Source organism: Halichoeres trimaculatus, unplaced genomic scaffold, assembly GCF_033239565.1.
Source record: "Halichoeres trimaculatus isolate MK-OKI-2021-1 unplaced genomic scaffold, fHalTri1.1 fHalTri1_scaffold_12, whole genome shotgun sequence".
Taxonomy (NCBI): Eukaryota; Metazoa; Chordata; class Actinopteri; order Labriformes; family Labridae; genus Halichoeres; species Halichoeres trimaculatus.
This window is the reverse complement of record NW_027437190.1, coordinates 22,285,448-22,305,547: the sequence shown is the minus strand read 5'-3', so window position 1 is coordinate 22,305,547 and position 20,100 is coordinate 22,285,448. Positions and strand designations below refer to the sequence as shown.

Below are 20,100 nucleotides of genomic sequence, written 5' to 3'. Positions count from 1 at the left end.
AAAAGAGACAGCTTATGTAAGCTTACTTCATGTTTATTATTGCACATGTTTTTCCTTGCTTGCTGGACCCCTGTGCACAGGAATCCTGATACAACTCTTGACAGAAGCCCAGGGGAGCTTTTGGCTCATGTAAGCCATAACTCTAAGGCTATGTGAAGGCAGCCTGGCTGGATTCCACCTCCTCTAGATGTCAAAAAGAGAGCTTGATGTTCTTCTGCTCACTCTCACGCTCAAACAAAACTAGGTTGTGAGATTAAATGGTATTTTCTGTCATTGCCACGAAACAATTTTATAAAGAACTGCCTGTGCCAGCATCATGTCTCAACAAGCATGTCTCTAATATTAAGCAGAGCATGCTGCAATCTGAAAGCCCTGCGAGGGAGTGTGTTTTGTCTGGGATGTTAGATTTCAAGAGTTGCTGCACTCTGGGTGAGACAATGACCTGTGACTCTGACACTGTCAGGATTAAGCCTAATGAGGATTTCACAAAGTGACATGGTTAAATTTAGAGCTCAGTTGCTCACTTGTAGAGGGAGCTTTAAAGTGAGAAGTGCTGCTTGATATGGAAGTATTTAAACTGCCTGGCTTGATGCAGAGTCAGCAGTTTCAGGAATGTGCTCCACAGAGAATAAAGGACAACAGGAGTGTGTGAATCAAAGGACTAACCTGGTACAACGACCATAGTTTGGGAATGCAGACTTTCAGGTAATTGACAGCTTTTAATGGGTGTGGGCTTGCCTAGTGTACCTAACAGCAATGGAAGGTAAAGGTGTAACCATAGAGAGTTTAAGAAGGAGGGGTGGAGTGAGTGAAGGTACAGCCAAAGGGAGAGTCAGAGGGTGGATCTGACAGAGGGGTTGAGGTTGTCAGGCAAAAGGAAATGAAGGAGTAAGCAAGATTGTGCCTGCAGCAGAGATTCACTCTGTCAGAATACAGCTGACATTAGAAGAAGACAGACATGGTTAGGGAGCAGCAGGAGGACAGAACAAGGAGCCAGTGAGGAAAACAAGAGGCTATCAGCAGCCAACTCTGGCCACCTTATCTTTTCCATCTATACACGGAAACTCCTGGATAATTTATAAGCCTCTCCCCCTCGCTCAGTGTGTGTAGGAGAGAGAGGGGAGATTTGCTGAGCTCACCATCACCACCACCATGCTGTGTCCTGCTGCTGTCAGTGCAGCAGCTGCTGCGGCTGTGTGGCTGCTGGCAGTGCTAGGCCCAGTCCTGTCTCTTCCAGCTGAGCACAACTCAGAGGCAGACTTCAGCCTCTGCAGCCACTGCTTCTACAGACAGACGCCTCCTCAGGGAGCCTCCGCAGGGCTGCCTCTTCATCCACTCTGCCACAGACTGCCCACGGGACAGACGTTTGCTACACTGTCCAAACCGACCTGTGACACAGCTGTCTACTCTGCCTTCCATCTCAGCTACAGAGGGGAAGGGAGAGAAGGAGAGGAGGAGGGAGAGCCTGTGGTAAGAACGCAGCTTTTATTCCTTTTAAAGGAGCATTACCTGTTCTAAAACTGTGATACTCATTGAAACAAAAAATGTAGCACAGATCGGTGCTCCAGCAACCAAGCAGTAAGTCAGTGCTGGAAAGCAACTTGGCACATTTACTTTCCTCCAATGATAAAGAACTGTTTTGTACTTTTTGTACTCTCTACTCCAGCATGTGAACCAGAAAAATGGCTGACTCATTCAATCAAAACATTTGTGTGAGGCCTAATGAGGCAGGGATTTGTTCTGGTTCTTCAAAATAAAAGTGATGAAAAAGAAAAACAATATGTAAAGTGATATAAAATAAACCTTTTTACCCTCTAACTGTTAGTCATGTAATAATACATGATTCACAGTATCTGATTTGTTTAACAAAGTTTTGTTGTATACTTTCCCTGTCAATAAGTGGCTCCGCCTTCACCTGCTCCATCATTAAACTGCCTCTGACAGATCCCTGAAATCAATAATATCTTATACACAAGGGTCATTATTCTGAAAAGTATGTCAATTAAAACTTAAATGTATTTCTATTTAGTGGCCTGTGGGACTGAAAGGTCCTGTAAGGACCTTTCAGATTTGATTGATTTTGGTGTCCTCTGTGGACAAAATGGCAAATTTTAATTATGTGCCTGATGTCCTGTACATGTGAAAGCTGAACAAAAAATATATTGCTGCCTTTAAATAATCTGATTTATCACTGCCTGAGAATCTTTGCCAACAGGAAGTAAACAAAAAATTTTGTAGCTTCCTGTCAACTTTGTCAGCCACCTAGCATGCACCAGCAGTTTCACACTTTAGAAATAACGATAGAAATTGCAAATCTTCAAGCTGATGGCCTTTTTTTTCTTTGAAGCTCATAAAGAAGCTTTTGCTTTTCATTTTTATTGTCTTTCATGACCAGCTTATTTCTCCAAACTGGAGCTTTAAACTTAAGTACTTCTTCTTAAGTCAGAACTTTTGCCAAAAACGTAATTCTTAGCTCTCTGTATTTTCAGTTTGAAAGTGTATTAAAAGCCTCTGTGAGCAGTTTTTAGCTGTTTCCAAAACAGACTGAAATTAACAGTGATGCCTCTTTGTGACCAACAAAAGTAAACAAGAATCTCAACACAAAAATTGAGAAGTCCAACCAGTTATATTTAATGTCTCACGCTGCTGGTTTGGAGTAATTACTGTTTGAAATGGTATGCTACATGCTGCATTTACATTTTCCATTCATCCACAGGGGGCACCAAAATCAACATAAACTTGAAATTTCTTAAAGGAGCTTTAACTTTAAGACAATATGTAAACTTATTACAGTATTGTGTATCACATAGATGTCAGCTGCAGTTTTTAAAAAAGATATATGTTTTAAGTTAAATATGTTGAGTGAAAATGATTTATCAGCATTCTTACTGTCAACAAACCACCATAACTTTCAACTAAATTTTAAAAGTTACAATAAATAAAAGGTATTGATATATATTTGGAAATACTTGGGCATAAAACTGATTAAAAGTTAATATTCAATTTCATATCCTTCACAGTTTTACAGTTTTGATTCTTTCCTCTGCTCATCACAGGAAGAAAATGGCAACACCAAGGTAACAGTGCCAGCCCTTCTCAGAGGAGATGAGGATCCTCTTGATCCTGTGTCTCCCACAGACTCTCTGCTTCAACACTGGGACTCAACAGTCACAACACTGGTCCGCTCAAATCTTACTCCCCAGTGCAGTGCTTTAGAAGGAGATCTTTACATCCTGACCGGGGTGGGAGGTCTCAAGGTCGCTGAGGATGGAGGAAAGGAGTGTCAGACGCAGCCGCTTTGGTCTGCAGTGTGCTGTGCTGCTCCAGAGGGGAAGAGCAGCTTCAGCGTGGGGTTAATCAAAGAGACAGATGAAGGAGAGAGGCAAGTGAGCATGAAGGAGCTGGAGGAGATCCTTGGAGTAGCAGAGCTGTTCTCAGAGGGCTGTGGAGGAGCAGATGAGGAGGCTACCGGAATCATAGCAGGCCTTTTCAGTTGGGCGGTCCCTGGAACTGTAGAAGAAGTAAACGTTGATCCTACTGATGAAAACACTGGAGCTGAAGATGTCGAGTCAAACACTGCTGGTCAATCCACTGAAGAAGAGGCAGTTTCTTCAGATACAATCAACTATGAATCAAATACTGAGGAAAGCAGCGAGGCACAAATAGCTGAAGAAGAGGAGGCTACCTCAGATTCAGTGAGTCAAGTTTTACATGAAGACGTCCAAAGTTTCAGAGAGACAGAGACTGCTCAGGAAGAGGAGAATAGTTCAGATGCAGCAAGCCAAGTCCAAAAAGAAGAAACTGACGAAAACAGAGAGGCACAGGTTGCAGAAGAATATGTGGCTGTTGTTGATGCTCAGCGAGAGGAAGCTGATGCTGCTGAAGCCACACAGGAAACTTCACCTGGTTCTGAATCTTCACCTGGTTCTGGAGCTTCACCTGGTTCTGAATCTTCACCTGGTTCTGAATCTTCACCTGGTTCTGAAGCTTCACCTGGTTCTAAAGCTTCACCTGGTTCTGAAACTTCTGAGAGTAGCAGTGATGAACAGAGATCCGTCACAGGCACAAAAAGTGACGGATCTGAGTCGATTGAGTCCTCAGCTGGTGATGAAACGGTGGACGAACAACATACAGAAACAAACTCAAGCAGCACCTTAGTCTACATCCTTTCTACCACCTTATATATCATGAAAGCACCACTGCAGCCTGTGTTCTCAACCATCACACAGTTACCTGGACAGGTAATATGAATGACTCCACAGTGGAGTCGCAGTTTTCTTTTATTTTGGAGTTGCAACTCAGCAATTTTGTGTTAAACTTTGACAAGACTCATCCCAAAAATAACCTTCATGACATCATCAGGAAATTTGGTACACCTGTTTTTGCTGCATAATTCAACTGCTTTGAATGAATATTAGCCCTAAATGAGATGACAGAAAAAAGGGGAGAGTTTAGAAAAACTGCCTTAAAGAGCCAAAACCCAATTAACAAGGATTAGTGGTAAATATGTTCTGGAACAAATAATCAAGCACCACCAGCCTGTGATTCTCCCTGCATGTTAACATCCTCATTGCTGTGCTGGTGACTCATAGCTCTAGTCAAATGGTTGTAAACCAGTCTAATAGGTTAAACCTCATCCACCCTAAAAAGAGCTGATGAGGTCGAAATAGACAGTTGGGTCAACTATACTTAATCACGAACAACAACAACTACAGCAATCATACATGGCTGTATAAATTAGTGTTTCAAAATGTCGTTTTAGCTATTGTGTCTAAATTTGCAAAATCATTTCTCTACTTTCATATGATAATTGTAGATAACTCCTTCCATGAATTGTGACCTTTAACATGAAGAGCTGCTCTACAGCATACTCCTTGCAATTTTTTTTTTTTTTACCAGCAGCCAAATGCTGAGGTATTTGTTTTTGTTTGTAAGGCGTCATTTTCTAAATGCCCTCGTTCTGATTCTCTCCTCCCAGAGAAAGGAATCGGGTGTGGCTTGAAGGACTTTAGCTTTCTACTTTCCCTCAGGTTGTTGTACCATGACTTTATTCACACTTCACAAAAAATCACCTAAAAGTTTAATTTTTTTCTCATCTGCAGGTGATGTACGTTCTTCAGGAAGACCTTGGAGTTTTGTCTGCTCTACCAGGAGATACCCTCTCCCTATTCCACCTCCTGACCTCTGACATCTTGTCTGGGTTGGGCTCTGCTGTAGACATGCTATATGGCATTGGGGAAACCGGCTTCTCCAACATCTACTGCTGCACCTCCTCCATGCTGGGGGCCCTCTACACCAGCTGCCACACTGGGGTCACTGGTGTGGGGACTCTGGCTGGAGACACAGTGGGTGTATTTAATGGTGTGCTGGACAAAACGTGGTGGGTGACAAAGTTTTTTGGAGGGCAGCTGTGGAGACAGAGTGAGGGGTATGTTGGAACAGTGGTGTCAGAGATGGGGGGTCAAGCCAAAGCAGTAGGTGGAGGGGTTGGGAGGCTGGCATGGAGAAGTGGGAACGGGGCGGGCAATGTGTTCCGGATGGGATGGGGATTTATAAGGGGGACTGTGGGTATGATCATTGGTGCGGTGAGAGGAGCTTTTGGAGAGGAGTCTGAGTAGGAAGTGGAGGAAAGTTCAAACTCTTCTTACTACCATAATAAACAAACTCTCAAAAAGTTTGAATTGCATAACTCTTCAGCACATAAGAAATGTAGAGAAAGGGCAAATGTTTTCCGGTCTGATTTCATGCAATATGCCTTATTTGTCGCAGAAGGATAGGACAATAAAAAAATACATATTTCTTAAACTGTAGGTCTTCATTCACTGTTGCTGGCTTCCCTATATTCCCTGTACTTAAAAGCTGGGATAAGTGACCCAACTGTGATTTTACAAACACTGTGCACAAGGCTTTTGGATGTAATTACTTAATAAAATTCTTGTATGATGAATGTTAGCATACATGTTCATTTGAATAAAAGAGATGTTTGGCTTTGTATTCTTTTTGTCCTCACATATCTTTGGGTGAAGGTTTTCATCCATCAAAACAACATAGAAAATAAATGTTATTGTGATTTGCTGTCCTTGATCGTGACTAAATAAATGAATGAATGAATAGATAAATTAATAAATGAATAAATAAATAAAATCACATAAATCAAAATCACCATAAAATAGATCCCAGAAATGGATGTTTTTGAATTTAAGCCATCAAGAATCAAGCAGATAAAGAAAATACTTTCACAAAAAATCTGTTTTTTCTTACTGTAAAGTTATTGTAGGGTAAGGCAAGTAAATTTAAATTTGCTCGTATAATTGAAACAAAATATATTCTATCTCTTGATCAGAAAATGATTTAAGTTTCAATATTCTTCGTATCGTTTTTGCATTTTTTTTTACCTTGTTTTTATTTCATCACATATATTTGTTTGTTTATTCATTCGTGTTTAAATGTATTATCATTATTATTTTTTACTAAACTTACCGAATTAAGAGACTTCCGTTCTTTACCGGATGCGGCGGATCGAACCCGGAAGACGTTGTTTGCTCTCGTTGCATCAGTCGGCTGAGGAGCGGACAGGACTCATGTGGTGCAGCTAATCTAGGCTGACGTCTCTTTCTCAGTTTCATTGAACGGTACGCATACTTTTTCACTGATATTCATCATTTTTGAGTGACATGTTTTTAATCTCTAGTTGTATTTAATGACTTAAAATGAATGACCGTTGATGTGAACACGTGGATGGTTCGCATGCACTCAGAAAACTCGAGTTGTACTTGCTGTTTGTACGATTGGCTAAGGCTAACTAGCCTTCTTGGTATGACTTTTGACAGGTGGCATGGATCAGCTTTAGCTGTAGAGACCAGAGAGCTAGTGTAGTAATTGTCAGACTCTTTGAAACGGGAATATAAACCAGCATAGTTTACAAAATTGTTAATTAAATGTAGTTTCAAACCACTCTGTTTGTAAACCTCGTATCCTGCGTTTGAGGTTAAGCAGTCTAAGATCAACTTCATTAAACTATTGCAGACACACCCACCCGACTTTTGTCAGTTACAGAATGTCTTTAATTACCTGACAGACAAACCTGTTAAGCTAAACACTGATTCGAAAACAAGAAGAAATATGCACTGATCAAACAGCTCTAGCCTTTTTTGTGTCTTTACCAGAGATGGCCACTCTCTACGTGTCCCCCCATCCTGATGACTTCAGGAGCCTTCTGGCTCTCCTAGCTGCAGAGTTTTACCCCTTCGCCAATCTGAACATCATCACTGAGGATCCCCCTGAATCCCTGAACGCTCGCTCAAGACCGACTTTAGTGCTAAGCGAAGCTGACTCTGTCCTGAATGGGGCCACTGCTGTGTCCTGGTACCTGGCCTCACAGGGGAAGAGGACTGGCTTAAACACAAAGCAGCAGAGCCAGGTGTGGCAGTGGCTCAGCTTTGCTGATAATGAACTTACCCCGGTGTCCTGTGCAGTGGTCTTCCCTCTGATGGGGATGATGGGAGTGGATAAGAAGGTGAGTGGGGCATCAAAACTCTTACATGGGTGTGAGGTTTTCTTTTGATTTAATTTGCTCAAGATACTTTTTTTTTCTTTTCAGCTCCAGCAAAGTTCACGTGCAGAGTTGATGCGTGTTCTGAAGGTTCTTGACAAAGCACTGGAACCAAGGACCTACTTGGTTGGACAGATCATCACTTTGGCAGATATGGCCGTGGCTGCAGCTGTTCTTTTACCCTTTAAATACGTACGTATGTGACATAGCACTTTCTGTGTTACAGGTCTTTCCACTTTGTTGCAGATGGTCTCTCAGTTTGTTTAAACAATATGAAGATGTCACTGTTCCAAGCAACATTTCACTGCACTGTAAATCAGCTCATTGTAAGTCTGGTTTTCTGTATCTGTTATTTTTAGGTGTTGGAGCCAACAGACAGGAAGGTCTTGACCAATGTTACCAGGTGGTTCACAACCTGCATAAATCAGCCCAGGTTCCTGAAGGTGTTTGGAAAGATCACCCTCTGTGAGAAGATGGTGCCAGTAACACCAAAAACAAAAGCTGCTGCACCTGCTGTCAAAACTAAAGCTGCCAAAGCCAGCCCTGCTGTTGAAACTGATGTTGCTACAACTAATGGTCAGAAAAGCAAACAACCCTTCATGCATTTTGTTGTATTAAGGAAACAGCACACAAACTTTCTATATGTCTACTTGTTCCAGGCCCACCAAAGACAGAAGCCCAGCTGAAGAAGGAGGCAAAGAAGAGGGAGAAGCTTGAAAAATTCCAACAAAAGAAGGATATGGAGGCCAAGAAAAAGACTCAACCTCCAACAGAGGTACAGAGACTTTAAATGTTCTGCTAGACCTGCTTGTAAGATATTAGTCCAGCTTCAAAAACGTATGTGGCAAATATCAAGAGATAACTTTTAAGCTTGAGTTGGAGATCACAAGGTGTCAAATCACACATTCCTTGCTGTTCTTGTCTTATAGAAAAAGGCCAAACCTGAGAAGAAGGAGTTGGGAGTGATCACATATAATGCTGCCACTGCTCCTGGGGAGAAAAAAGGTGATAAATCAGGGTTTTTTTTATTTGGAGCTGTAAGGCTGCTTGTGTAATCATCTTATCTAAGAACTTTGTTCAGACTTGAATTGTTTTCCCATGGTTAAGATCACTAAACATACTCTAAAAGTAAGTTTCTGTAATTTTTCCTGCATGATGTCAGCTGTATATGGTTGATGTGGTACGGAAAATATCTTGCAAAAATCAGCAAATAACTCCCTGGCATTTATTTTTAAGAAGTTTCATTATATTTCATGGGAATAAGCTTCAAGTTCGAAAGTGAATCCTGTCACTTTTCCTTTCTCAGATGTTATTAGTCCACTCCCTGACTCCTACAGTCCTCAGTATGTTGAGGCTGCTTGGTATCCATGGTGGGAGAAGCAAGGATTCTTCAAGCCAGAGTATGGGGTAAGGGCGTCTGTACCTTATACACACAGAGAATGTCATTTTTTCATTGTTTGTCATTGTGATCAGTGGTGGTAACTTGTCATCTGCAGAGGAAGAGCATAAGTGAAAAAAACCTTAAAGGCATCTTCATGATGTGCATCCCTCCACCTAATGTAACTGGATCACTTCACCTGGGTCATGCCCTCACCAATGCTATCCAGGACTGTCTGACAAGATGGTAAAGACAACAGGACTACTCGATAGCTGTTTTTGCACCCTTGTTCTGATTAAATGTGTTTGAATTGGTGTGCTCTCCACCCGTCTGTATAGGCACAGGATGCGAGGTGAGACCACCTTGTGGAACCCGGGCTGTGATCACGCTGGTATTGCCACCCAGGTTGTGGTGGAGAAGAAGCTGATGAGAGAGAGGGGTATGAGTCGTCATGATTTGGGCCGAGAAAACTTCATCCAGGAGGTCTGGAAGTGGAAGAACGAGTGAGTGAATTAAACACTTAAGCAGAGATTTGAGCTGGGATAAACACTGTAATAAAGAGAGTCATAACTTTGTTCCTTTTCCTTTTAAGGAAGGGAGACCGCATCTACCACCAGCTGAAGAAACTGGGCTCCTCTCTGGACTGGGACAGAGCCTGCTTCACCATGGACCCTGTAAATATTCTAAAAACAGCAACATTAAAACAGAGCTGATTTTTATCAAATGCAATCTGCTCATTTTTACACCTCTTCCTGTTTTCCTGTGTGACTAGAAACTTTCCTATGCAGTGCAAGAGGCCTTCATCCGCATGCATGAGGAGGGGGTGATTTACAGAAGCAAAAGGCTGGTCAACTGGTCCTGCACTCTAAACTCTGCCATCTCTGACATAGAGGCAAGTATCCTGCTTACTTTGATTAACGTTTAGTTATCATTTCCACAGTTTCAAAGATTTTAGTCTTTATTAAATAGTTGTTTTTTTATGTAGACAGTAAGTCACCAAAGCACCTTTTTGTTGTACTGTTTGTAAAAAAGACAAAAAATGGTTCATTTTATTTTATTTTGTAATTTATATGCGATATAATGAGATTCAGATATGTACCACACAACCCAAACTGTCTTCTTTTTTTAAAAATTTAACTAGTTCTAGTCCAAAGGAGAACATTTGCTACATGTCATTCTCTCCCCACATTTCTTGTCTGTATCTGGTGTGCTGGGGTACCAGTAATATAGAAAAAGTGTGTGTCTTTGGCACTAAAAGATAATGATATGAAACTCTACAGGCGTCTCGGTTTGTTTCAAGGCAACCTCTTGTTCTTTTAGTTTGAGGTGAAAGCAAAGCACCACAGGCTGGGAAATTGTTTAGGAGCAGTAAATCATGAGCAGAAAAAACAAGAACTACAAATCAAAATACAGAAGTAGAATATGATCATTTAGAATAGAATATGATTCACAGACAGGATTGAAGTGCAAATATCTTTAGTGTGAAAAGTGTAAAAGTCAACCAAACTACATGAAAATACAACACTGTTGCTGTTTCACCCTCCAACCTAACACACACTTCCCTGGACTGTCATGTGTGAAAACGACCAATTCTTGACTTCATTGTTTATTTGCAGGTGGATAAGAGAGAGCTGACTGGCAGGACTCTGCTGCCTGTGCCTGGTTACAAAGAGAAAGTGGAGTTTGGAGTGTTGGTGTCTTTTGCATACAAAGTGGACGGTTCAGGTGTGTGAGCTCAAAGCAGACAGGCTACTTAAGAAACTAACAGCATGTTCTGCTTTAATAATGCAGTTCTTCTTTTTCTTTCTGCCCTGCAGATGAGGAGGTGATCGTGGCCACAACTCGTATTGAGACTATGCTTGGAGACACTGCTGTAGCTGTCCACCCTGCTGACCCCAGATATCAACATCTGAAGGGGAAAATGGTGCTGCATCCTTTCTGTGACCGCAAGATGCCTGTTGTGTTCGATGACTTTGTGGACATGAGCTTTGGAACAGGTAGGCATGGTGACAAAAGGAGATGATTTTCCTGTAAGTGTCGACGTGCTGAGAATGAGGAATCATAACAAGTCGTTAAGACAGGACACTTTCTTATTACAGCCGCCCTTCTTTCCCTCTCTCTCTGCCTCTCCTTCCCCTCTGCACCATTTTCTGCTCAGGTGCTGTCAAAATCACCCCGGCTCACGACCATAATGACTACGAGGTTGGAGTGAGACACAATCTGGCCTTCATCAACATCTTGGATGAGAATGGCCTGCTCATTAACGTGCCTCCTCCATTCCTGGTATAGTGTCTCATTATTGCCCTTCCCCCTGCAGTGTGCGCATTTCCACTCTGACACTAAAAGTCAGGCTTCTCCACAGCTCGCTTGTTCTTGCAGTTTTATTTCTTCATTTTTCAGTTCTAACTCTTCTGTTCATCCCCTTAGGGCATGAAGCGTTTTGAGGCCAGGAAGGCTGTGCTGCAGGCTCTGAAGGACAGAGGCCACTTTAAAGAGATCAAAGACAACCCTATGGTGGTCCCAGTCTGCAGGTACACTCTGATACAGGTTATTCGTCTTTTAGATCTTTTCATTCTGTTCAGGCTCTGCTTTTAATCCCTTTTTTGTATCTATCAGCCGTTCCAAGGACATCGTGGAGCCACTGCTGAAGCCTCAGTGGTATGTGAACTGCACAGAAATGGGCAAGCAGGCTGCAGACGCTGTGAGGGGGGGACAGCTGAAAATCATCCCTGATCACCACCTCAAGACATGGTTCAACTGGATGGACAACATCAGGTAATTAGATATCTCTAGGTAATGTTTCATTTTGAATTTTTGAGTTTGTACTTATTTAAAGAATATCTTTGTACTTTTGGCCTTCTTTTAACCAATCACATTATTTGACAGCAGTGTCATGACACCTATTGCACAGGTGTAGTGGAGGTGTTCAGGCAATCACTAAAGTTACAAAAGTGATGCAATCAACAGTCCAAAAAGCCTCACAGTATCTCACTGAGTTTCATCTGTGCATCCTGGATAGATGTCTTTTTCATTTCAAACATATTGCTCTGCTCCAGCCCGCATTCACTGTAAAACCTTTGAAAAGAAACCTCTGGTTGTTGTTTTTCGTAAGCATCCTCTAATAATGCTGAATAAGATGACGCATGAACAAGCAATTGAAAAAACCTTTAAAATCAATAAATAGAGGTGTCCCAGTGGGATATTAATATCGGATATCGGTCCGATATCAGCAAAAAACAAATATCGGTATCGTATCGGAATGCATCTAGAATCTCCAATATCAGCACTCCGATATAAGCAGTCCATTCCAGACTCCGCTCCTGTTGTTTTTATTGATTTATTTAGGTTATTTTTTGGGTCTTCTAATTTATTCTTTATTTTATTCAATTACGTTATTTTTTTATGTTTAATGTTAAAATTTCTGTTACCCATTGGTTAATAATAAATGGGTCAGTTTTTCCTCATACCTACTGTTGCTGATTACTGTTCTCTGTTTGAATAATATCACTTAATCAAGCCTTTTCTAACATGACAGACATACAACAAAATAAGTAATAAAAGTATGCATGTTTAATGCTGATATCGTATCGGATTAATATCGGTATCGGCCAATACTCAATGCTGCAGTATCGGTATCATATCGGAAGTGAAAATGTAATATCGGGACATCCCTATCAATAAACCAGTCTTTATCTTTTAGTCAGAGTTTTCCTCTCCAGTTCTGAGTCCTAACCCCGTCAGTGTGTGAGTCTGAGTTTGGACATGAGTCCTATAAATCAGGATTTGAGTGGGACTCAAGTGCTACATCACCAGTGTTTGAATATATAACACTTCTGTGAGGGTCTTTTTGCAACTTGTTATAAAACCAAAAGTGTGAAGTTACAGATGACCCACTAAAGCAAATGATCCTGTCAGAGACAGGATCGATTATCTCTGAAGTTATTTTTAATACCTCAAACTGCTGCCACAAGGTGGGTGTCAGATGAAATGTGTTATTGCACGCTGCTAAAGCAGCCTTTTCTCATTTTCTTCAGTGAAGATTTTCAATGAGTGATATTTGACTATTCAGAGAAAGCAGGATGAGATTATTAAAAAGAATGAAACTCATAATACATTTTAAAGACAAATTCAGCAGAGATTAGAGGCCCTGGTTTGCCCACCATTACCAAAAATCCTAGACAAATAATGAAAAATAGCTAAATTAATTTATAAACAGTGATAAAAACACAAGATGATGTGTTTAAAAGACTTTATTTTTCAGATCAACAGTCCCTCAAATTTGTAGATTCTGTTTCTTCTGACTTTCAATTCTACTATCAGTCCAACTCCAGAGACAGTTTCATCTTCGAAGACAGATTCTTTTGAAAAATTAGGTGCCAAGAGAATCCGGCTTCAGCGTTCATTCATCTCTCTTCCTCTCAGGGACTGGTGCATCTCACGGCAGCTGTGGTGGGGTCACCGTATTCCTGCTTACTTCGTCACTGTCAGCGATCCCTCTGTGAAACCAGGAGAGGTGAGATGATTACTTTCCTGATAGTCAAGGTCTGGAGGCTTTAACATGGCACATAAAAACTATTTAAGCCATTAATCTACCGTTCTTTGCCTGTTTCGATTATTTATTTGTCCTGATTTTTATTTGTTTGTTTACTCCTTCAGGACATGGATGGTCATTACTGGGTGAGCGGAAGATCAGAGGAGGAGGCCAGGGAGAAGGCAGCGAAACGTTTCAACGTGTCGACTGACAAAATTCACCTCAGACAGGGTATGACCCAACAATTTGAAAGTCCTATAATCACAATTACTTTTTTAGTTACTCAGTGTTTTACTGCAACAGACCCCGTCTGTCAATGAATTCCACCCCACATGAAAGGAAATTCTGTAACTGTAGTTGTTTGTCACAGATGAGGATGTTTTGGACACTTGGTTCTCTTCTGGCATTTTCCCTTTCTCCATATTTGGATGGCCAAATGAGGTAACAGACTGAGGTCAAACACCTCTCTACAGACTCATGTTTTGCTGTGGGGAGTTGGGATGTGTTCTGCAGTAGAAGCTTTGCTTTAATACTGCAGATAGTGTAATAAAGGCACTACATAGACTCAGCATATTTACATATATTACATTTTTGTATACATATATATGTCTGTTTATACATGAATCAGATTTATGCTGATGTTATTGTTTCTCTCTGGGCTCTTTAAAGATTTGACATTCAAACTGCAATATATTTACCATCTGAAACTTTTCCTTCAGAACCAGGACCTGAACGTGTTCTACCCTGGCACTTTGCTTGAGACGGGCCATGACATCTTGTTCTTCTGGGTTGCTCGCATGGTAATGATGGGACTAAAACTGACCGGCAAGCTTCCCTTCAAAGAGGTGAGAGCCGTCAAAGATGACAGAGTGCGGATCTTGAAACACTCCTACAGTTTTACGATGTCTCCAAGAATGGTGGTCAAATCTTGTTGTGTCTGGTGAAGCCTGCAATCAATAATAAACAATCTTTTGCTGTGGCGTTCTTTTCTGTGAGCTGCAGTGTTAACAGTTTGATTATCAATAGATGAAGTGATAATGTAATGACATTAACAATCCCTCCAGAAATATCTGGCTCGGGCTTACTTCAGCAGTAGGACCCATAAAAAGAAAACAAACTGTATTGATTTACTTGCAATTTATGCATTTGAAGTTTGCAGAATGAACAGCAGCATTAGGCCAATTTATGTTGAGAGGTCTGTCCACAAGAGTAAAAGAAAGTAACTTAGGGAGTTGGTATAGAAACATATATTAGCTTTTGTGACATTGGCTATGTAGATTATTTTCTCATGTTGAAATTTTTGATTTAAGGGTTTTTGTTTGCTACAAAAACATTGAAATATTTTCTTGAAGATTATATAACCATCAGATTTCCACTGGCTGGGTCAGGATGTCTTCATGCCTTAGCCTCCTAAAACTTAGTTGAGCAGTAGACAAACCACTACAGAAATACTTCCCTTATTAAAAATCCAGACCTCAGAGCACAGATCCCCTCTCTCTGTGATTGGATATTTCAAAGATAAAATGAAAACACAAACATGTAATCAGTGAGACAGAACTAAGGGTGGATTCTGCCCTTTTCCAGGTTTATCTGCACGCCGTGGTGAGAGATGCACATGGAAGAAAGATGAGCAAATCTCTGGGCAACGTCATTGATCCCCTGGATGTCATTACAGGGATTTCTCTGGAGGTAATGTCTAATCATGCTTTGATGAATGTTCAACTACACACGCAAAAGTCTGTCCTCTCTCCCATTTGAATTGTCTTCTACATTGTCACCACACCCCCTTTGTCTCCCTGCGGCCACCACTCTTATGTAAGCTTTATTAAGCACCTTTTTCTGCTTTCAACAAGCTTTTATTGAGGCCATCAATCAGTATTTCTTCAGGGGAGAACTAGTTCATGACACAGAGCAGAATCTGTCCTCCAGAGGGCACTGAAGTACTTGGAGTAAACTGTGCTTTCTTCTATAAATGGTCATTTCCTGCCCACCCAATGAAATCATCAAGTAACTGAGTGACAAACTGGGGGTTTGTTTCTAAAGATAAAAATATACATAATCAAAAACATTGTCATCTCCCTTCTTATTCCCTATCCACCTACTCTCCAGGGTCTTCATGCCCAGCTGACTGACAGCAACTTGGATCCAGTGGAGGTGGAGAAGGCGAAGCAGGGCCAAAAGTCAGACTATCCAAATGGTATCCCAGAGTGTGGCACAGATGCTCTGCGGTTTGCTTTGTGCGCCTACACCAGCCAAGGTGAATCTGTTCGTCTTTTCAGTTTTTCTTACTTTGTTTTTTTTTTTTCCTTTGACAGTTTGGATCTCAACCTTGGTTCCATGAAATGAATCATAACACTGGAAAAAAGCCCTGTCAGTACATGGCCATTTCTAACAAATTCAATCCATTTTTAAAATACTGAAACAATATTTTCCTCCTCTGTGTTCCTCTCCCAGGTAGGGATATAAACCTGGATGTCAACCGCATTTTGGGTTACCGCCACTTCTGCAACAAACTTTGGAACGCTGTGAAGTTTGCCATGAAGACCCTAGGAGACAACTTTGTACCTTCAGAGAAAGCCCAGGTGAGTTTTGAGGAAAGATGAGGGACACTCAGGACAGGAACAAAAACCGCTCCTTCTTTTACTCATATTTAAGCAAGGATGTATTTATTTATATTTTCATTTCTGTTTCAACATAAAATATATATTTGTCCATGGGGCGTAGATCCCTCATGTTTCCCCTGCTTTGTATTCATACAATTGAACACATTGACATTCAGGAAGAACACAGGAGTCGTGTTCACTGGATCTGAACGTTTGCTCTTTCCCACAGTTGTGTGGCGAGGAGAGTGTATCAGACAGGTGGATTCTGTCTAGACTGTGTGCAGCTGTCGCTCTCTGTGATGCCAGCTTCAAAGCTTACGACTTCCCTGCCATCACGACCGCCATCTACAACTTCTGGCTGTACGAGCTCTGTGATGTTTATCTGGTGAGACCTCTGAGCGGCCCAGGCTTATTCATCTTTGCATGTAAAAAGTTCATGTGTTTTTTAACTTTTGGCTGATACCAAGTGTTCGGCTTTGACCGCTCACTCTTCATGTCCTCCAGGAAAGTGTGAAGCCAGTGTTCAGTAAAGCTGAGGAAGACAGCAGCAGCCAGAGACAGGCGCTGGTTTGCAGACAGACACTCTACACGTGTTTAGAAGTTGGTCTGCGCCTTCTGGCTCCCATGATGCCTTTTGTCACTGAGGAACTCTACCAAAGGTTACCCAGACGGCGACCTCAGAGTGACCCTGCCAGTATCTGTGTCACATCGTACCCCGAAACAGAGGAGGTGAGAAAATGAAGGGCTACATAATTTCTATTCAGGATCACACCAATGTACAAAGATTTTATAAAAGTTGAACAGAAAATCAATCGTAAATACAAGAAAAAAATGTCTTTTTGTTGGAATCTGTTTTCGTTTTTTTTATTAAGTGAAGTTATTTTTCTTATTTGTTGCAGTTCTGCTGGAACAGTGAGGAGGTGGACCGTGACATGGACTTTGTGATGTCTGTGGTCAAGACAATCCGGTCCCTGAGGGCAGACTACAACCTGACCAAGACGAGGGCCGACTGTAAGTCGACTCATAACTTTTCAACTATTCCAATAAAACATTAATGTTACTTTTGAATTGTGGTAGCCTCACACTGCTTCAGCACATATTCAAGGTACATTATGTAGTAAGATAGGTTGTAAACATTTAACTACAGAACAATAGAAACAAAATCTGTTTCAACCCAAAAAACAAAAGAAAGAATAATTCAATTTGTTTGATTCACTTAAAAGATTTTTGGAACCTCAATACAATGACTTAAATACTCTCTCTGGCCATTAATAACGCTGGCCCAGGTGTCAGAATGGTACAGACATTGTTCAGTTCTCGGGGATGTCGATAACCACTCGGTTTCAACCACAGGCTGTCCTAAATGTGTCTTGTCAAGAACTTTTCTTCTCTGATTCCCACTACTTCAGTTTGCCCTTTCTTCTCTTCCAGGTTATCTCCAGTGTATTGACTCCACAACTGCGTCCCTGGTGCAGAAATACAGTCTGCAGATTCAGACCTTGTCTTATTCTCAGGCTGTCATCCCTCTGACAGCAAACCAGCCTGTCCCAGAAGGCTGTGCTGTAGCTATCGCCTCTGACAGATGTACTGTCAACCTTATGCTCAAGGTGAGGACTGCTCAACTGTTTTTTCCTGTTTCTTTTTTATCCCCCCAGCACGGACCTGAAATTTAAATTCTTTAGAAGGTATAAACAGTTTTTTTTTTTAGCTTTATGAGGCACATGTTGGCTAATATTTTCAATATGACAGTATAGACTTCCAGTTTAGTCTAGAAGCATGAATACATCTGACGTGGTGGTGATCAAAGCTGGTCATCAAGCAATAATAGTATTTTAACTATGGGGGTATACCAAAGACAAGGGTTTGTCCAGTGGGTGGAGTTCAAGCTATTGTTTTATTAATGTAATGGTTCAAACACATATTACCTTAAACTTTAAACTTCACAAATAACCTGCAAAGGATGGAGTGACATGGGCAGGCACACAGAACAGTATGTTACATTAATGTAAGTAGTTAAAGACGATACTGTTGTTGGAGACAGAAGGGGTAACGAAACTATATTAAATCATGCACATGTTTGTGCAAAATATTTTAAACCATCACTGTAAAAGGGAGATGCAATCCATTAAATACAGTCTGGACATGCCTCTGACCACATAGCGGGTTTAACATACCCAGACTTTCTATAAGTGACCTGGCACAGCAACACCCCAAGCTCCAGTTTAATATCTCATGCATCATGAAACTGGAGATAAACCTGAAGTGTTCACTTGGGCTTTCTTCCTCAGTCTCTGTGCACGCTCCCGCGACAGGGGGTGTTTAGTGTGTCATTAGACACCTTGTCTGTGTAATTAAGGGGACAGTCACTGGGAGTTTGCTGCAGTCAGACTGATTTAACAAGGAGTGATGAATATATAAAGGTTATGTAGTAATAAAGAATAAAACAACTCTTCTGCAGACAAGGAAAGAACAGGATACTGCAGGAAATTCATTCATAATTTCACATAATATTTTGCCAGTACCTCCATTTATTCCTGATGTGACAACTTTACAGAGAACAAGTCTAAAACTGAAGCAATGGCATCAGCCGGAAGCTTTAGTCAGGAACTGTAAATGAGTCCCCCTCATGAATAAAAATGGAGGTAACTTATGTTTTAGTCAAATATAAATAAAATTCATTGATTTAAGTTTATAGTTGATAATTACCTGAAGATACATCTACTGTAAGAATTGGCTTTATTAAAACAGACTTTCCAGGATACTGGCAGGAGATGTGAAAAAAGCATTACAGTGTCCTTAAATGCTGTGGTTGTTGTTTAACTGTATGGAGGGTCTTCTGTAATCACAGGGATCATTTCACCCAAAGCAAATAGGGAAAAATTTAGAGGAGGGAGACTGGAGGTGGGGGCGTCAGATCATATTCATCACTCTCATCTTCAGTGATGCATACAGTATGTTACTCTAAGTGCCTGACTTCATTCTGTGGTTTTATTAACGTTACAGTTCAAAAAACTTCCTTGCACATACAACCTCAGTCAAGGATCTCACATGGGTGGAAATTGAAAGGCTTTAATTATTTCTCTTAACAGTTGATTTAAAGTTCAAACTTCACACATAACCTGTATAGCAAGTAACCCTGATGATTGAGCCAGATTATAAGAAAGCCAGCTTTGTGGCATTGAACACTTCTGAAATGACAAAAACCAGACTTACTGTGTTCATTTTCTCCTTGAAAACCCCCAGGGTCTCATTGATGTCGAGAAGGAAGTGGCTAAGCTGACGACAAAGAAAGGGGACTTGGAGAAACAGATGGAGAAGCTCAAAGAGAAAATGGCAAAGGGTGACTACAAGGAGAAAGTGCCAGTGAAGGTGCAGGAGCAGGATGCAGAGAAGGTGTGAAAAAGAAATTGACTTGCAGGGTTTCTGAAAGTATAAGATGTGATTTTTTAAAAATAATTTCTTTCTTTTCTCCACAGCTACGGCAGAGCCAAACAGAACTTGAGAAAGTGAAAGAGGCCATGGAAAACTTCAGGAAAATGATGTAACGTTTGTCTAAGCATTATATAAATCACAACTTAGTGTCACTTTTTTCATGTCGGTGTATCAGTTTTCATATCCATTTTCCAAGGCAATTGTTGTATGAAGGGAATTAAATAAAGCTCCAGTAACAAAGAATTGTCTTTAGTGGTGTTTGGTTTTCAGACAGTCTGATAAACTAAGCAATTTGGATGGGTACTGAATTATATTTACGTAAAATCAAATGGTATAATGTTTCGGTACCTCAACACATCCTTGTGATTAATCGGTCGGGCTGATTAATTGGGCCGATTATGCCTGTCACCTATTAATCAACATTGGCCAAAATATAGCAGATTATAAAAATTTTTGCTCCGCGGAGATTCTGTCACTCCTGCTCCAGTGTGTCTGTGTGTTGGGCTGCACACTGCCCGAGGGCCTGCCCCCTCTGTCCACCATCACATAATGTAAGACTTAAGAACGCCGTTTTAACGCCGAGTTAGTTGCTTTTTTGAGAGAT

The 20,100-nt window shown here is 41.0% G+C and overlaps 2 protein-coding genes across 2 annotated transcripts; both read left to right on the top strand.

Annotated features, from left to right (window-relative positions):
- Window positions 1-845: 845 nt before the first annotated feature.
- Window positions 846-5,954, top strand: LOC141800307 (uncharacterized). Its single transcript, XM_074682741.1, has 3 exons — window positions 846-1,470; window positions 3,057-4,241; window positions 5,103-5,954. The coding sequence occupies exons 1-3, from the start codon at window positions 1,153-1,155 to the stop codon at window positions 5,616-5,618; spliced, it is 2,019 nt and encodes a 672-aa protein (XP_074538842.1). The 5' UTR covers window positions 846-1,152; the 3' UTR covers window positions 5,619-5,954.
- A 565-nt stretch (window positions 5,955-6,519) lies between these two features.
- vars1 (valyl-tRNA synthetase 1) lies at window positions 6,520-20,045 on the top strand. The gene is made up of 29 exons (XM_074684112.1): window positions 6,520-6,632; window positions 7,167-7,516; window positions 7,601-7,744; window positions 7,912-8,128; window positions 8,212-8,327; window positions 8,482-8,557; window positions 8,859-8,959; window positions 9,049-9,176; window positions 9,269-9,433; window positions 9,523-9,604; window positions 9,703-9,822; window positions 10,547-10,655; window positions 10,748-10,927; window positions 11,089-11,213; window positions 11,358-11,461; window positions 11,547-11,705; window positions 13,353-13,443; window positions 13,587-13,692; window positions 13,832-13,902; window positions 14,181-14,306; window positions 15,046-15,150; window positions 15,571-15,718; window positions 15,916-16,043; window positions 16,294-16,449; window positions 16,569-16,793; window positions 16,964-17,075; window positions 17,496-17,671; window positions 19,308-19,457; window positions 19,541-20,045. Exons 2-29 carry the CDS (start codon window positions 7,169-7,171, stop codon window positions 19,607-19,609), a joined length of 3,837 nt encoding a protein of 1,278 aa, XP_074540213.1. The 5' UTR covers window positions 6,520-6,632; window positions 7,167-7,168; the 3' UTR covers window positions 19,610-20,045.
- Window positions 20,046-20,100: the final 55 nt, after the last annotated feature.